This window comes from Tinamus guttatus, unplaced genomic scaffold, assembly GCF_059628265.1.
Source record: "Tinamus guttatus ecotype Peru unplaced genomic scaffold, ASM5962826v1 Tinamus_guttatus_pri_ptg000038l, whole genome shotgun sequence".
NCBI classification, from domain to species: Eukaryota; Metazoa; Chordata; class Aves; order Tinamiformes; family Tinamidae; genus Tinamus; species Tinamus guttatus.
The window spans coordinates 5,193,401-5,210,162 of NW_028288572.1; the positions used below are offsets into that span (position 1 = coordinate 5,193,401).

The 16,762-nt window shown below is 36.2% G+C and overlaps 1 protein-coding gene across 2 annotated transcripts in view; it reads left to right on the forward strand.

Moving 5' to 3' along the window:
- The window catches only part of ADCY8 (adenylate cyclase 8), a 121,698-nt gene that overhangs the window by 89,080 nt on the left and 15,856 nt on the right, over window positions 1–16,762 (forward strand). For both annotated transcript variants that reach the window (XM_088534944.1, XM_088534949.1), the window contains 5 exons: window positions 471–571; window positions 7,487–7,688; window positions 10,516–10,605; window positions 12,322–12,494; window positions 13,933–14,014. In XM_088534944.1, the coding sequence (XP_088391070.1) occupies window positions 471–571; window positions 7,487–7,688; window positions 10,516–10,605; window positions 12,322–12,494; window positions 13,933–14,014 (648 nt within the window). The remainder of the gene's footprint in view (window positions 1–470; window positions 572–7,486; window positions 7,689–10,515; window positions 10,606–12,321; window positions 12,495–13,932; window positions 14,015–16,762) is intronic.

Below are 16,762 nucleotides of genomic sequence, written 5' to 3' on the forward strand. Positions count from 1 at the left end.
TGGAAAAATAAAAATAAAAAAGAAATCAGAATGGCCACAGGCTGGCAAGCAAGGAGACCTTTCTGACGTGTCATGCATGCAGGTAGCCACTGCTGACTTCAGGGTTTGTCTTCAGGTGAGAAAAAATGCTTTCCATGGTTAAACTATTAAATATTTAATGCTCTACTCAGAAGGTAGAGTCTCTAGCATCTACTAATTCTTTTTAATGCTGATACTTTGGAAAAAAATAAAAAAAACAAATAAAATTTGTATTATAGATGAAAAATACATAGTTTTGCTTACTTGGATAAAGTATTCTATCAGCTTATTTATTAATTTTGTTGTTTTTCATTAAAAAGGCAACTCATATTTATTAATCTATTTCTACTACTTTCCCCAAAGCCTCTTAAATGCATCAGTCTTTATGAAACCACTGTATGGTTTAAGAGCTGATTTGCTTTTTCTTTTTTTTTTCTTTTTTTTTATTGCAGTACTCTCAAATGCGGGACGAGGTATTCAAATCAAACTTGGTGTGCGCATTTATTGTTCTTGTATTTATCACCGCTATCCAAAGCTTACTTCCTTCTTCCAGGTAAATACAGAAGGGTATTGCTCTAAGCCTGAAGTCACTCTTGGGGAACGAGTGAGATAACATTTCTAAGATTGCTGTGAAATAAGCCAAGAAAACCTACTTGTTCCCCAAAGTGCATTAAAATATTTGTGCATCTTTCCTTTTCCTTGTTATCTGCTTTTGTATCATATTATCTGCAGCCTCACACTTACGTATGAGAGACAGAAGCATCTATTGACATTACACTTTAATGTTTTTAAGCAGAGATCTCCCACTGAGATATGTGGGAACTTTGGCTTGCCAAAATGACATAGTATGGATTGTTGCTTCTAGTGTTGAAGTAAAACATGATCCAGGATTATTACAGTGTTCCTTTGAGAAGAGACTGGTAATCACATTGTGGATCAGTGTTTTATTTTTGTTTGTGCACACTACAGAAGCAAATTGTATAGTTGCACTTAGCTGCTAATGATAGGTTTCACCTACCCGGGGGGAGCACTCTTGTGCTGTTAAACACAGGCAAGCAGGCGATTCCACCTCTGCTGTGTGACAAATGGCAACTTCCTACTCAGGTGAAGACTAAGCAACACTGAAGTGGCCTCTGTGTCCACATCATGTAACGCAGCAAAACCCATCAACTGGCATTTTTGTCTACTGTTAAATGTTGACAACAGCAAGAAAGTGTACTAGGAACATGGCCTATTTTCCGGATTCATGGCATACCCAGAAGAACATCTACTACTGCTAAAAAATGTCCATGGTCCTAGCTGACCCATAGTAGAGCAAGAACTGCAGTGGAAATGCTCAGAGGCACAAAGTCGTAAGGTGGTTTCTACTACTTTGATGCACTTCTGCTGTAGGAGAATCTTGAAAACACAGTGCTTATGTAAGAAATAAGAAATTTATTATGTTATAGAATTGCAGCAGTATTTCTTGGATCATCCCTGGAGGTCCTAGTTCACTGCATTTGTGTCTTAGAATACCAAAATGCTGAATAGGTGCAAGTAGAAGGCTTCATACTAGAGCATTACAGTTGTTCTTAGCTGTAAATGCACCCAGACTAGTGCTTGCCTTCTGCTGTTCCTTATGTGCTATATTTCTCTAGTATTAGTAAATTGGTTTACTTTTCTACAGTCTGTCTCTACATACACACCCAAAATGCTTAAATTTTGTTAGCTGCTATTTATATATTTTTCTTCTGTATGTACAACAAGGTTTATGGATCTTATTAATGTATATTTTTTCCCAAGATTTTTGTAACTATTATTAATCACTGCTTTGCCAGCAACATGACATTTTTTCTATCTGTACATTTTCATCTCTGTTAATTGTCATGAGAGCATCTAGGGCCATTGTAATGAAGAGAAAGGGAGTCATGGAACTTCCTAAACCACACAGCAGTCTTGTGGGTTTTTTTCACTTCACAAGTTCTTTGTGGACCTTAGTGTCACTAAATGCTAAAGAGGCTATAAATATAGAAAAGGTCAAAGAAACATTAGATCTATTCTTAACAGGAATCAGCAGATTATATATATATATATATATGAGCGTATATATATATATACAAAATGATGCAAGCTTGGCCTCAGGAATGCCTTTTAAGTTTGATTGCTAGAAGCTGGTAAGATATTTTAGGAAAAAGCATTTACGACTGTCCTTTTTGAGAGAAAAATAAATAGAGTGAGGTGGATATTTTATGGCAATTCTTATATTAATCTAGGAGTTCATTGTCAGGGTTAAAGAACGCAATTTTTTATCTTCATTTTTCAAGTGTTGATACTCTGCCTCAAAACAGTTCTCAGTCTTTAAAAGGCTTCATTTTTAAATGAGCAGGGTCAACATCTAAAGCAATCGTAAAATAATAGATGTGGGTGTTCGAGGACAAAGAAAGTTTAAACATTTTGAAAAAAAAATAACTAAGTTCCAGTTAAGATATGAGCATATGAGACGATATGAGAACAAGGTATCACAAAGTTAGGCAGAATTTGGAGACTAACAGGATGGAATTATGCATTTGCTTAAGTATATATTTGAATACTTTGATGAGCTGACTCTTTGGGGGATTTCTGGAAACATAGTGGAAGAAAATATAATTTGAATGATCATAAAAATATGTTATTAAGGATCTTAAGGGATCTTTCCAGATAGTTTGCCTTAGTCTGTGTGTTAAAGAAAATAGTCATCTTTTTCAGTATGTATGGGAGTTGCCAAATTTTATCTCAGTTTGTATCTGTCTCCCGCAGGATAAATATTTGATCCATTCATATTCCTTCCTGACAGGAAAAGTTTATCACTGAATTTAGGAATCTATTCACTAGTTTTCATTCCTTGAAATATTGAGTTGGAGAAATTACTTTATAACATAAATGAATGTCATAATTCTGCTGTAATTATCCTTTACGAAGCCATTAACTTACTTACACTGCCAACCTTGTAGTGATTTATCTTCTCCATCTGAGTTGTCTGGAAGGGTGATTAATCTCTTGCTCTAAACTTTCTATATGCTCACATGGGCCAATAGATCCTACTAGTGTGAGCTTCTGTGCTAATCTTATATATGACATTTTTCCACTGGCTTGAGGAAAGAAAAAGATGTTTCAAAATTATTGTTCATTTAAACATTCACTTTTTTTTTCATAAGATTTTCTTCTGGCTCCAGAACTCTCGGTTTCTAATTGTACATCAGAAAGAGAGAAGCCAAAGGCTACATTTTAAATCACACTTGAAATTAAGAGTGAGGGAATCCTTGGAAAGAAAAATATGTGGTCTTGAAACTCTTTTTGAGTGAAGACAGGATCAAAGCCTGGCGTCCCACTTTTGAGACACTTTTGAATTCTTGGAGATAAAAGAGCATTATGTTTGGTTCTTTCCACAGTGCCAACCTTGACTGTGTCTTCTGCTGTGGTTGGTGCCATTGGCATGCTGAGAGCATGATATTGATCCTCAAGGACACCTTAGGGGTGTGAAGTCCTATTTTGTCATTTATCTCAAGCAGTCTTCAATGGAAGAAATGTATTAATGTTCAGTTCAGCTACAATGGAAGTTTTATTATTTACATATTTATTATCAGCAAATACACACCCATGGTTTCTCGGGCACCTAATTGGATTAGGCTGAATTTCAGATTGATATCCTTGACTTAGGTCTTGAGAAGTTTTACATATAGGATCTTTGCATATAATACCTTTTCATATAATTCAGCAGTGCTGTATCCTGAACCTGGAGTTTGGCAGTCCAAAATAAGAACCCATGTTTATTGTCCTCAGGTCTGAGGCTTTACTTCCCATACTCTCATAGTCTTTTGAAAACCTTATTTTGGCATTATTTTGAGCTGAGTCAGGCTAGGTCTGAAGAACTGTTAGGCTATATCTGCAAATATAGACTGTCTGTGTATATCTGAGATACAGATAGACACTATCTGTTCCCAAGAGGATCTCAGCCACTTGGCTTTGGGAAGGAGGAAGACTATCACAGAATACTGCTGTAGTGTACGAGACTGAAGAAACTCATCTCCCATAACTGTAGCTGTCAATGTTCCTAGTCTGTGTTCAAGGCAGAGCCAGTGGAGAACTGGTCAATGTAATCAGTGGATCTCAAGGTGACAATCATCTAAACAAATGTAGGTCACAGCTCTGCAGTAAAATGACTTGTGCCATAACTCATATCCCAGGTCTCTTGAATAGCTCGCTCGACTCTTGACTAGTTCTCCATTATGGTAATGTATAGCTTGGCCCTGGCTTTATTGACTTTTTTTTTCAATTGCCAGCCTATTGACTGTCTATTGACTATATTGCTTCCTAATATCTATGTTTATTTTTAAGTATCTTTTTCACCTGATATTCAAGTTTTAGTAGAGACTGTACAATTTCTCATCAGTGAGGAAAAGAAAAACAGAACTGTTTAATGTCCTGTCTGCTCCAAGAAGAAAGGACTTCTATCTCCAAGACTACCCATTTCACACCTAATTCTTTTTTGCCATATTCTGGTCATCAGTGTATCCTGAATGTATCTATGAACATACCTTGTTATTCTAAAAAGCATCAGTTACTGTCTGTGTATTTTCACAGACAGAGGCTCCGCTCAAGCCATGATTGCATAGTGTCTCCATTTGGTAGCATCATCGTATTACTTTCAAAGCTAATACTACCACACAGAAAATGTCAAGGGAATTTAATACATAATCACCTTAATTCAGTATATTCAATCACAGAACATCCATTTTAATATCTTTACTATTTTATTTTAAAAGTTTTTGTGACACAATTTACAACTATAAACATCATGATTTTATGCACGTAACTCTCACATATAGCAGTTCAGATATGTTCCACAAGAAAAACTCTGCTAACTACAGCCTCCTAATTTATTTATTATCTCTTTAACCCATTTTCTTCTCTGGAATGCTACTCACCAAGTCTCATTAATTCTGAGATTCTGAGTATATTTACCAGTTGTAGTTATAAGTGAAATCCACATTACTATATACCACTCTGTTTGACTTCCAGTCCATTTTCAGAATTTTATACATTCATTATACTTCTATGTTAACTAAATTAATTTTAGTAGGTGATAGACAAAAAAGTTTAAAGCAATTTCTGTTAATTTATCTTCAGGCTTAAGAAAAGTCATTCTATAACTTTGTCTAACTGATCAGAAAGAATTAACATTTATATAGATATCGTGCTTAAAGCACTGTCAGATTTAATGTAACTATTATCACAACTGAATTAAGGAAAAAAAGATCAGAGTACTCTTGCAAAAGAAAATGAGGTTTAAAACCATGCAGGTTTAGACATTACACAGAAGCAACATTCTGCACTTAGAGATCCCTTACTTTTGGCATCTGTTTCTCATGTGTTATTTGTACCTTTTTCTAACTTCAACAGATTACATATACACTCAGATTTCTGTCTATTTTTTCCTGCCAAACATATTTTCTCCTGAATACAAACTTTTGATTTATTCAGTTTTTAGAGAATCTCTTAAAATCATGATTACTACTAGGAAGCTATACCCACAGCTCTCTCATAAGCTGCTTACCACATCTTTGGGATCTCCTTTGTGCAAATATTTTGGACTCTAGCTATCGGCTATAAGAAAGAGCTAAGAAATGTCAGATCTTTGGCAGTAATATTCTGAACCTTTTCTGGTTATCTGTGTAAATCTTCTATCATTATTACAGTCTTGCTCCCTCTTTGCAATGGACTCTTTACATATTGGCTTATAGTGCCTCTTTCTAGAGTGAGACCTTTGTTATTTGTAGGCTTGAAATGCAGATTTGAATTCAAATATGTTTGAGTTTAGAATTTGTTATGCTTAGGAAAAATTTGAATAGCCTGAAACAGAGGATAAATTTGTTATGTTTCAGTCCTATACATTTAGATTCAAGCAGTGAATCTGGTTGACCTAAATCTACTGAAAAATGTGGAAATAAAAGCTATGTTGAGGCCTTCCCTCCTGTTTCTACCCTTCAGCCTTAAACTTGTCTTTCACCAAGGCCCAAACACAAACATAGCACTGCACTCTGCCCCAAGAGAAGAGCAACATCTGCAACTTCATATCTTCAGCAAAACGAATATATCTTTACAGAAGGCTCAATGAGCAGAGTACACCTTACCTACATTCAGCCACTTGGAAGTGCGGAAATCCCCCTGGATTGCCCTGACTCTCTTCTTGCAAAGATTTTATTCTCTGAGAAACCATGATTAAATCTCCGTGCAGAACTAGGTTGCTAGTAATTTTAATTACCTAACTACATGACTCAGTTTTAATCATCCTCTGTATTGCAAAAAGGCAAGAGGAAGCAGAGTGAAGGCTGGTTTGCAGAGAGAACAGTGGAGTTATTTTTCATTTGCATGAGTTCAGTCAAAATAAAAAGCTTTGGGAAAAGAAATACAGAAAGACAATGTCTGGCACAAACGGGTACAAATAGTTGACTTGTGAGGAGCTGAGGGCTTTGTTCTCAGAAGAGTAAAACGATTTGCCACATTTCTCAAGCATGTCATTTGCTTGACTTATAACAAGTCCCAGATTTAAACCAGATGAAAAGAAACAAACTTTTTTAAAAAAAGTTGAACAGTTAAGAAACTGTTTTTAATATTTTTTTCAAGGGAATTGAATCCTCTTTTTGGATGATAATTCTTTTCAATGGAATAATTCTTGATTAAAGATCATATTAGCAATAAGAAAATTGAGAGGATACGCCAAATGACATGATTTATTTATAAATTTTTGGATCATTGAGCACATTTTCATCCATGCAACATTTCAAAGGGTTTCTGTGAAAACAGTAGATCTTTTTTATTATTTTTTTTTTTTTTAAGAAACTGATGGCATTTTTACCTGCTGTGGACTCAATATTAACTAAAATTAAGGAAGTATTACCTTTCCATAATTAATACATCCAGACCTATGCCAGAAATAAGGCTGTATTTCTTGCTTTAAGGCAATTTCTTACTTTAAAGCCAATGATCTTTGTTACTAGCAGGAGTTTAATGCAGTGCACTTGCATTGCACTGTATGAATGTAGGAACACAACACCCTTCCAAACTTCCCCTAGAGAAACAAGCTCTTACAATGTATCATCAGATCCTACAAGGTGAAGAGACCAGCTCTGAAGGAGACACAGAGGAGAACTGAGTCCTTAAAAAAAGGGACATTCCTACTGGTAAGAGGCACTGGCAGTGATTTTACTGGCATGTTACTTCAACAGCAGTTACTCAGCAAGAAACCATATGAAGCGATGGTCAAATCTATGGAACATGAACAACTCTATGGAACACAAATGACTCACTCTCTCTTTGTTTCTTTCCAAAGTAATTGCTTCTGATTTATGACAACTGTTATTTTCCTAGTCTTAACTGTTTTCCCATTTATTTTTATTAGCAGAGGTATTGCTTTAATATTTAATGCTGTATTCTGTTTTTTTCTTTCCAGGGTGATACCAATGGTCATTCAGTTTTCTATACTGATTATGCTGCACTCTGCTCTTGTGCTAATCACCACAGCAGAGGATTACAAATGTTTACCCTTAATGCTCCGGAAAACTTGCTGCTGGATTAATGAGACCTACTTGGCCAGGAATGTCATTATATTTGCATCCATTCTGATTAATTTTCTGGGAGCCATCATAAATATTGTAAGTTTCATAGGGAAACAGGGAATATTATACAGGAAAAGATGATTTATGAATTATTAAGCTTGGTATACTACTTGCTAAGTAATGTGTTTATAAATCAGATATGATTTAAATGTAAAAGAGCACTACAGCTTCAGGAAATTCAATCTATTGCTTAAACAATGTTTCACCAAAATATCTAATTATTTATTTCTTATACGGATCATCTATTTTTAAAACCCTTCTCCTACTTTCTTTTCAATATATCCACACTTTGCAAACCATTTGTAATTTCCCAATATACTACTACAATTTCTTCAGGACTGTTTATCCAGGTGATGCTCATAGATATTAAATTCCTAATGCTGCAGTTCTCCTATCAATTGGGTTATTAAAAAATGAGAAGGACCAATAAACCCAGAAAGTACCTGCATGGAAAGGAAAGATCAGGTAAAGCTGCTACAGTAACAACAGTATGGGGGAAGTTAAAAAAATTATCTAATAATACCTTGCCACTTCTACAGCTGAAGAACCCAAGTGTAGGCATAGCCACACTAAGCTTCTTTACAGTCAGTGCAGAATAACCGGCATCCTCAAAGATTTGTTCTGCATGATAGCAATATTCTCTTAGAGATTTTTTTCTCTCCACTTTCCAACAAGGAGTCTAGACTGATTGGTCTCCTAATTTGCACATTTACACTGAGTGCCCAAAGTTAAGTGAGCAAAGATTATCAGTGTATCTATGACGGAAGCCAGGTACCAAGATTTGCAGAATAATTGCGCTTAGATAAAAATACTGGTAGACGAATACTGTGGGGCTGGCTGGCGGTGTACAATGTCGCATCGTAACTGACTGGGATCATTAGAAGACAGGTATAAGACTGATGCAAATGTGATAGAGCGCTGATTATCCGAACACCTTCAGAAACATGAGAAAGCCTCACATGAATTCGGCAGATAATAATGTCAGGAAGCCTAGCAGTTGTTAAAGTCTGCACCAGGGAGAAGCTAAATATCTCACTGTTGGATTAAAAATAATATTTACAGTGCTCTTTCCTCTCCTAGAGCATCTTTGGAGTAAGGCGTAGAAGTATTTTTCAGCTGAACTTTATTCTTTGCAAATATATAATTCCTTCCTTACTGATAATATTGACAATAGCAACTATAACACAACAATGGCATCAATAATTGTCCTTTAACAATAATTATTTTGCTTATTATATTATGGTAGCAGATCTGCTGAAGTCAGACCCTTCAAGGGTTGGCACTCTCATTGCTAACAATTGTATTAAATTAAATTGCATTAAATACAATTAAATTGTATTTTGTTGTATTGCTGCCATTCTTCTGTGACTATGTATAGGCTGTCAGTATGCTAGGGATTAAGCATCTGTCTTGGTTTTCTTGTGATACCCTGTAATCACTGATAGGACAATGAGCTGGAGGAGGAAAGATGTAATCACCAATTCCTACACTTACAGAGGAACTACAAGTCTGCTAAAATGATAGGAAGTTCAATAGTGCTGAAAACTTGCTGAAGATAAGGACAGTGATACTGTATAGATTACTGAAGAATGTTATGGGATTTAGAGGCTTATAAAATGTATTTGACAAATACACATCAGGAAAGAATGCATTATAATGCCTCTTCTTGGATTACTGTCATATATTTATAGTCATATATTTAGAATTACAATGACTTGAGGCACCAAGTCCTACCTTTTACAGGAAATCACAGTACACTCATAATCCCATTATTTTGTATATCAAAATCCTGTCATAATATTAGTTTGCATTGTAACTGTTTTCTGTACCTCCCCCACCACCAAAAAAAGGGTACTTTCATGAAGCAAGTACCCCAGCAGTGATCTGCGTTCTTTCTAGGGAAATGTAGCACTCGGTAGGGACCTTCATGTGTTTAAGAAGCTGCCTTTGCAGCTATTTGCATCCACTCAACCCAGATAGATAGATAGAAAGGGACTAAAGTCTCAGATTCTTTTCAGCAGAGAAGATAACATTTTGGTTTCACCAGAAGAGCGAGTTCCGGAGTTCTCTATAAGACCTCCTTGCCAGTATAAAAATAGAAGAAAATTTCTGATCCTGCAGGTCTTCTAAGAAAAATGTCCAGGATGGTTGTCCTGCACCCTTCATTTTCAAAAGGCACAGAGGCACTCCTGCCTATGTGCCTTGTATACTTGCAGAAAGTACAATTTGCTATCAGTTGTAATGGAGCACTGCACAAATAACCGAGAAAATATGCTGCAATGCAGAGATATCTGAGTTGCTGAAAGAACAAACAAGTGAGTTCCAAGTTCAAAATTCATTAGAATTTAATTATAAGAAACTGGAGCTCATTAAACAAACTCTCTAACTCTGTTGGAAAGAGAAACAGGGGAACTAACTTGCACATACCAGGATGATTAAATGACCTTATATAAACATCCAGATTGGATTAATATATGTGACAGGAGACTTCATCTGTTTTAAGTGTCAAAACATGAAAACTTTAGCATTTTTATTTCCCTGTGATTTAAGAGCATGATATATTGCAAATGAAAAATATTATTTTGTTTATTTTTAAAATTATTTGAAACAACATTAAAGTGGATTCAGGTCATATTAGGGAAATGCAGTATTATATGCAGTCTTTTTACCACCAAGATTGTCATCTTGCCTTCATTTAGCACGATGTTTCTTCTGAGACATCTGATACCAGTGTGGGTGCTGGCACTGGACCAAGGGGAGTAGGATGTCAATAGGTTCCATCCCTGAATCCTGCCAGCCCCATAAGCACCCAGTCACTAATGTGCCATATATCACTGCTTTTGTTTTCTTTCTTTATTCACAGCTATGGTGTGATTTTGACAATCCAGTACTACTGAAGAACCAGACATTCAACTCATCTGCATCTTTTACAGACATCTGTTCCTATCCTGAGGTAGGAACTTTGAATCTGAGGCACAGGGCCACAGAGGTTACCTGGTATCTGCTGACTGAAATCCTCAAGCAATATATTAAGGCTGGAGTCAGGTGCCTCAATAGTTCTGTGAATCTGAATCCTTGCAGCTATCACATGCTGGTAGGAAAACTGGAGAAAAAGGAAAAGCAGTTAAAAAACATAATCAATCCTATGGTCTCATAGGTCTTGTAATAGGCCCTATGAGACTATATGAACTCCAAACCCTTCATGCTTCAACCTTTGAGCTTCATGCAGAACCTGTATGTATGCTGTATAATTTTCCACTGTCCTTGCTCGCCAAGGACATACATGGAAATACATAACATGCAGCAAAAAGCTGAAACATGAGTAGAGATGAAAGGCATCCTGCATTTTAGTAAAAGTCAAAGCAAATTTTATTTCTTCAATAGAATTCATTAAGGAAAATGGAATATCTGTGCTCAGTGATATTCTTGTCCATCTATGAAATCAATGACACAAAAAGACATTGCTAACTGCTTGGCCAAACTAAGCCTTCCAGCTGTCTTTTTATTAAAAGTAGAATCTCATTTGCTCTGATCTCTAGGTTTGGCTTTTTTTCCTTATATATTTTAAAATTATTGTAAACACATCTAGCAGCAAATCAGTGTTCCAGCTGGAATAAAATCCGCTACTTAATTCATAAGAAGCTATTGGAGGAGACTAATAGTTCTTACCTAGCAAAATAACAATAATAATAACAATAATAATCAGTGATTCTGCTGTAGTGATTTTGAACTTTCATTTGAGGCAAAGAAAATGCTCTCTATGGTGAACAAGCAGGTAACAAAACCAATGGGTTAGTCATGTGCAACTAAAACAAGCATGTTGCTTTGGAAGTCATAAGGCTGTGTCATGATGTTGCCACCAGCATACAGCAAAATTGCCTAGATGCACACATTCCTACAGAGAACTGTGCTGAAGAGAAAGCACACTCAAATTAATGAACTCTGCTGTTCTCTCCTAATGCTAGATTATAGGAGCTAATTTAAACTACATTTGAACTTTGGGTGCTGGCATTGCTTTTTTAAATCTGAATAGCTCATGGCCATGATTGTCTGTCTGTATCCAATAATAATGGCATGCATTGCATTTGACAAATGACCAATCATTGAGAAAAATGAGACAATGAAGAGATTAGAAAATGAGATACAAATGAAACTTCCAGGCATCATGTTTTAAGAGAAGAGTGAAACTGAGCTGGGCTTGTAACATAATAAATAAATAAATAGACATTTATCCTCTGTTCAGATAACATGGGAAAGGAATAAAGAAAGAAAGAAGGAATATGATTTCCTTATCCTGATTTATGTGACTTTTGTGGAATTTCAGAATTCAAAGAAAAAGAAATGATTTTCACTCAGCTGACTTTCTGCTAGGATAGGTACATGCAGCATCTGTGCCTTTTCCTCTTTTCACTACACAGGATGCCTTTTCCCCTTCTTTGAGTGGTATGAAAATGCAATGATGGCCCAAAAGGAGTTTCTGTTCTATTGAGTTCTACTGAGTGCTCTATTTAGTAGGATATTAATCTGAATCCTAGTAAGACCAACTGGATCTCCAAAATCCAGGAAAAAAAAAAAAGATACTTTTCATCGTTTGGTCATTTATGTAGATATTTGTAGGTGGGTATGTAATCACTGATCACTAAAAGCAACCACTGATGTTTCTCTTCAGTATTTCGTCTTCACCGGTGTGCTGGCAATGGTGACTTGTGCAGTCTTTCTTCGTCTCAACTCTGTTCTGAAGCTGGCAGTACTTCTCATCATGATTGCGATCTATTCTCTCCTGACTGAGACTATTTATGCTTCCCTTTTCCTGCAATATGACAACTTTAACCACAGCGGAGAGTAAGTGTTAGTAGCCTCCTTTAGGAGAAAAAAGAATGTCCAGAGTGTGCACATACTGAATAGCACCATAGTCAAGAATTTAGAGTTGTTTGCAAAGGGCAATGACTAATCCTAAAAGATTTATGATGTGATTCTTTCTCAAGCCTCCTAATTAAAATGCTTATTTCATGATGACAATTAAATATTGAGAAGGATTATCTCTTATATCTGTCATAGTCCACCCATGTTGCTTAAAAGCAGGTGGTTGGATATTTCCTTAGATCTGGTCAAGAATTTTATTCTGGAGCCAAGGTATTTTCTTCCCAAGAGCAATATCTCAGGCATAAACAAAGTGTATTTAGAAAGTATATACTGATCATTTCCTAATCTGGAAGGTTATTTAATGATAGTGAAACACAGCACATGAAGCTCTGTGGGAATAAACTAGATAATATGATTCCCAGAGTCTTTACACCAGTTGCTTCTAGTGCTGAAAAGTGCAGATACTGATCAAAACTCTGACCTCAAATTAAGAAAACAGGAGTGAACTGTTTATTTTCTGAGGATAGGATTTCACAGATCTCAAACTATAACATATAGTTGTTAAATGTGTGGACAACACAGGGATGGTCTAGGAGGGCATGTGAGGGACGGGCCTAGGAAAGGAGCTTAAGGTCAGATAGAAGGACAGAAGATGCACCCAGATTTGCATAGTCAGAAGACCACTAAGTGCTGCAATAACTCTGAAGCTGAGCACCTGTGATTTAACTCATTTAGAAAAAAGCTTCTTTTCCAGTCTTTGCAACTTGACCAATTTTGCACTGCTACTGCTTGTGCCTCTGGGCATATGCCAGCCAGCCAGACCATCCTATGCCAAAGATGCACAGAAAGATAAACAAGCATGGATTTGTGGTGAAAATAGTACTCACAACAGCCACAGCTTTACACATAATATGGCTCTGCACACGTATTTTTCTTGCTAGCTTCCTACAGCAACAAGATACTGACTAAAATGTTAAATAACTTGAGATACATTTCCAGTTTCTAACATTGGTTATGCTGCTAGAATCTACTGATATGACATCTGGGCAAAGACCAGAAAATACGATATATGACAAGAAGGAAACAATCCAATGGCTAAGTGAAGTACTGAAGGTAACAATAATTGTCATTGTCTCTGATTTTCTTTCACTAATCAAACATGGCAAAGAAAGAGTCTCCTTGGTGTAAAACTCTGAAAATAATTCTTATTCTTCATGTCAAGGAAGCTGTACACTGACTTTTACCAGGGAAGAGGAAGAGCCATGAAGTGAAATTTTCAAAAACACAGTGGTTTTGTAGTGAACAACAAAAAGCACCAGGGTTACAAAACGAAACTCTTTCATGATTACAACAAATACTGACAAATCAATAACTGTATTTTACTCTTTCTGTTTTTCTTTTTCTTTTTTTTTTTCAGCACAGACTTCCTGGGTACAAAGGAAGCATCTTTACTACTGATGGCAATGTTCCTTTTAGCTGTATTTTATCATGGTCAACAGGTAACACAAACATTTGCTTTAACCATTCCCTATGCCACTGGCAATTGCAGGATGTGACAATAATTATTTTCAAAATACCAACTGCCTTTTTACCCACTTGAGCATATGACCTTTAACAATTGAATAACCCATGTGCAGGATCTGATTAAAGAAAGCCCACATCTACCACTGCTTAGCAGTTCTTAAAGAACAGGTACAATATTACATTCAGCAGCAGGCACGTAATTTGCAGTTGTTAATAGAAGTAGAAGGAACAAATGGGACCTCATCTATCCTAAGTATTGTATAATTCTAGTAGCATCTGACTGCTCCGGTGCCCTTGGGAAGGCAGAAAAGCAAAATGATGAAAGGGAATCACAAGTCACAAAATAATAAAACTCCCATGATTTGACTAAATGTGTTTGTAGGGAAAAACCACCAGATTTGAAGAAATGAAGTGATTTTAGTGGTGTGAACATCAACTCTAACTACTCTGGGGAATGGACCATTGGCAGGAAACATTTTTCCTGGATCTGGATTTACTTGGATCGTAGAAAGGGTTGATGCATCTAAAAGCTTTAGGACTTGCATCCTTGAGGAGGAATACATAAGCCTGTTTTTTTCAGAATTGAGATGTAGTGCATAGGTAAAGTGAAATATGACCAAGTAAAATTTAAAACACCCAATGCATTGAGAATAAATCATCTGAAGTCAGGATGCAAATGGATGTAAATGTCTGTATTTCACATAAACCTGATCTGGGATGCTTGGGAGACTTCTCCTCTTGGCACAGTGGAGCTTTCTGCTCTTCTGTAAAGCCTCCTTGTCCTATTACATGGGACAGCCGCATCCAAACTGCCTGCTGGAAACCGTCCCTGAATGTGCCAACCGCTGCATGTTCTCCCAGGCAACTTCCAGATGCAAAAACATCTGCTCCGGCCTATCTCCCAGCACCGTTTAATTTCCTGTTGTAGGTTAACCTAACAGTTTCTGTATAAGCACAAAATAAGAAACATAGAAAATTTGTTCCACAGCACGTTAACAAAAACAAAATCTCTGCAACAGCCCAAACTGATGGGGAACACGCATCTCTGATAAAGTTGTTCTCCAGCCCAGCTTTGCTTCTCATAAACTGCATATATATTCTAAATAAAATAGTTTAAGACATGTCTTATTTTAGATGGATTTATAAAGAAGATTAACTTTGCGAGAACAAGATTATGAGCGATATGCTTCTGAATACCTAGCTTTCTTCTCTTCTTTATCCAGGGTGATTTGAAGTCAATCCCTGCTCTTACGCACAGATTTTTAAATTAGATTTTTATCAAGAAAAAATAAGTTGTGAAATTGTCTAGTCAGAGTCTTCTTAAAACCTCACATGAACTTCAGCAAGTAAATCTGGATGGTCTGTGATGCTAAACACAATAGGCTAAGTAAGATAATTCCCTGTTAGAAATTTAATCTAAAAACACATACTTTAAATATGTATTAATATATTTAAAATATATTCATAATTAATAAATATTGTACATAAATATTTCTGCAAATCAAATTGAAAATAAAATAAACATATATATGTGTATATATATACATATATATGAATTTCAATTCTAGAACTATTCTATACTGAAGCATATTTATCTGCTGTTTCCTCTTTTTAATGAGCTAAGGGGAACATTTTCTATGCAAACCATTTTCTGTGAAAAACATTTTCTCTGGTTTCTCTAAGTTGTAGATAAGTGGTCTTGTCTAGACTAGCTTTGGCCTTTATAATTGACTTCTCTGCTTCTGGGACTCTTTCGTGTACGAAAAAACTTGAAGTTTGCCAGAGCAGACACAGAGAGCAAAGCTCCTAATAAGCCCTGGATGTGGGAGTTGTGTCTCAGCTCTCAGTTCTTCAAAGTCCTGTTGCAAAGGAGAAAGGACTGACTTCCCTATGCAGCAATTCATCTGCAGCAAGCGTGACCTTAGCCTTCTCCCTCGTAGTCAAAAGACGGGATGAGGAGGTAGGAAATGCAAGGAGGAGATACCTCTAATGGAAAGAGGAAAATAAATGAAGTACCTAATTCTGATGGTATGCTGCAGATCACCTTCACTGTACTTTCTGTATCCACATGCTAGGATAGTAAAGAAAGCATATTTGTAAGTACTTGGCTTTTCTGGAATCAGATTATTTCCCCTAGTGGGAAATGCCCCATTGGGATGTCAATCTTCCCCTTGCTACTTCTCCAAAGAAAAGCATTCTGCCTCCTCAGTGCTGATCTTTATTTTGTGCTTGCTTTATGTGTGGCAATTCAGTGCAGAGAGACTGGTTTGTAGCAGTGTTCAGGGAGATGAGGACTGTTAGGCTTTCAGGGTAATGTTTCTATTTTCTTTACTTGCTAGTGCAATTAGGGATGTTTCTGAGAACTACCTGACAGGGCAAGGAAACCTGGACATTTCAAGGTTTATATTATGCTCGATCATTCTTCAGGGGTGCCACTGCATAGTCATTACATTTCTTTCCAAGAACAAAAATTCAGCTCTATAATTTTGCTGGGTTTAGCAAATATCAGAACATAAGAGAGCAACTTCTAAAAAATATCTATTTTCAAATGTTCAGTCTAGCTCATCATTTTATCCCAAAACTGAAAGCATCATCTCAGTTCTCTGCTGAAAAAGCAAGACTTTTTTTCCTTTGACAGTGAAGTTATATATAACCAGAATTAAATTATTTAAAATATAAAAATTATCTGCTACTCCACTGAGCCAGGTTTGGAGATGTTAATC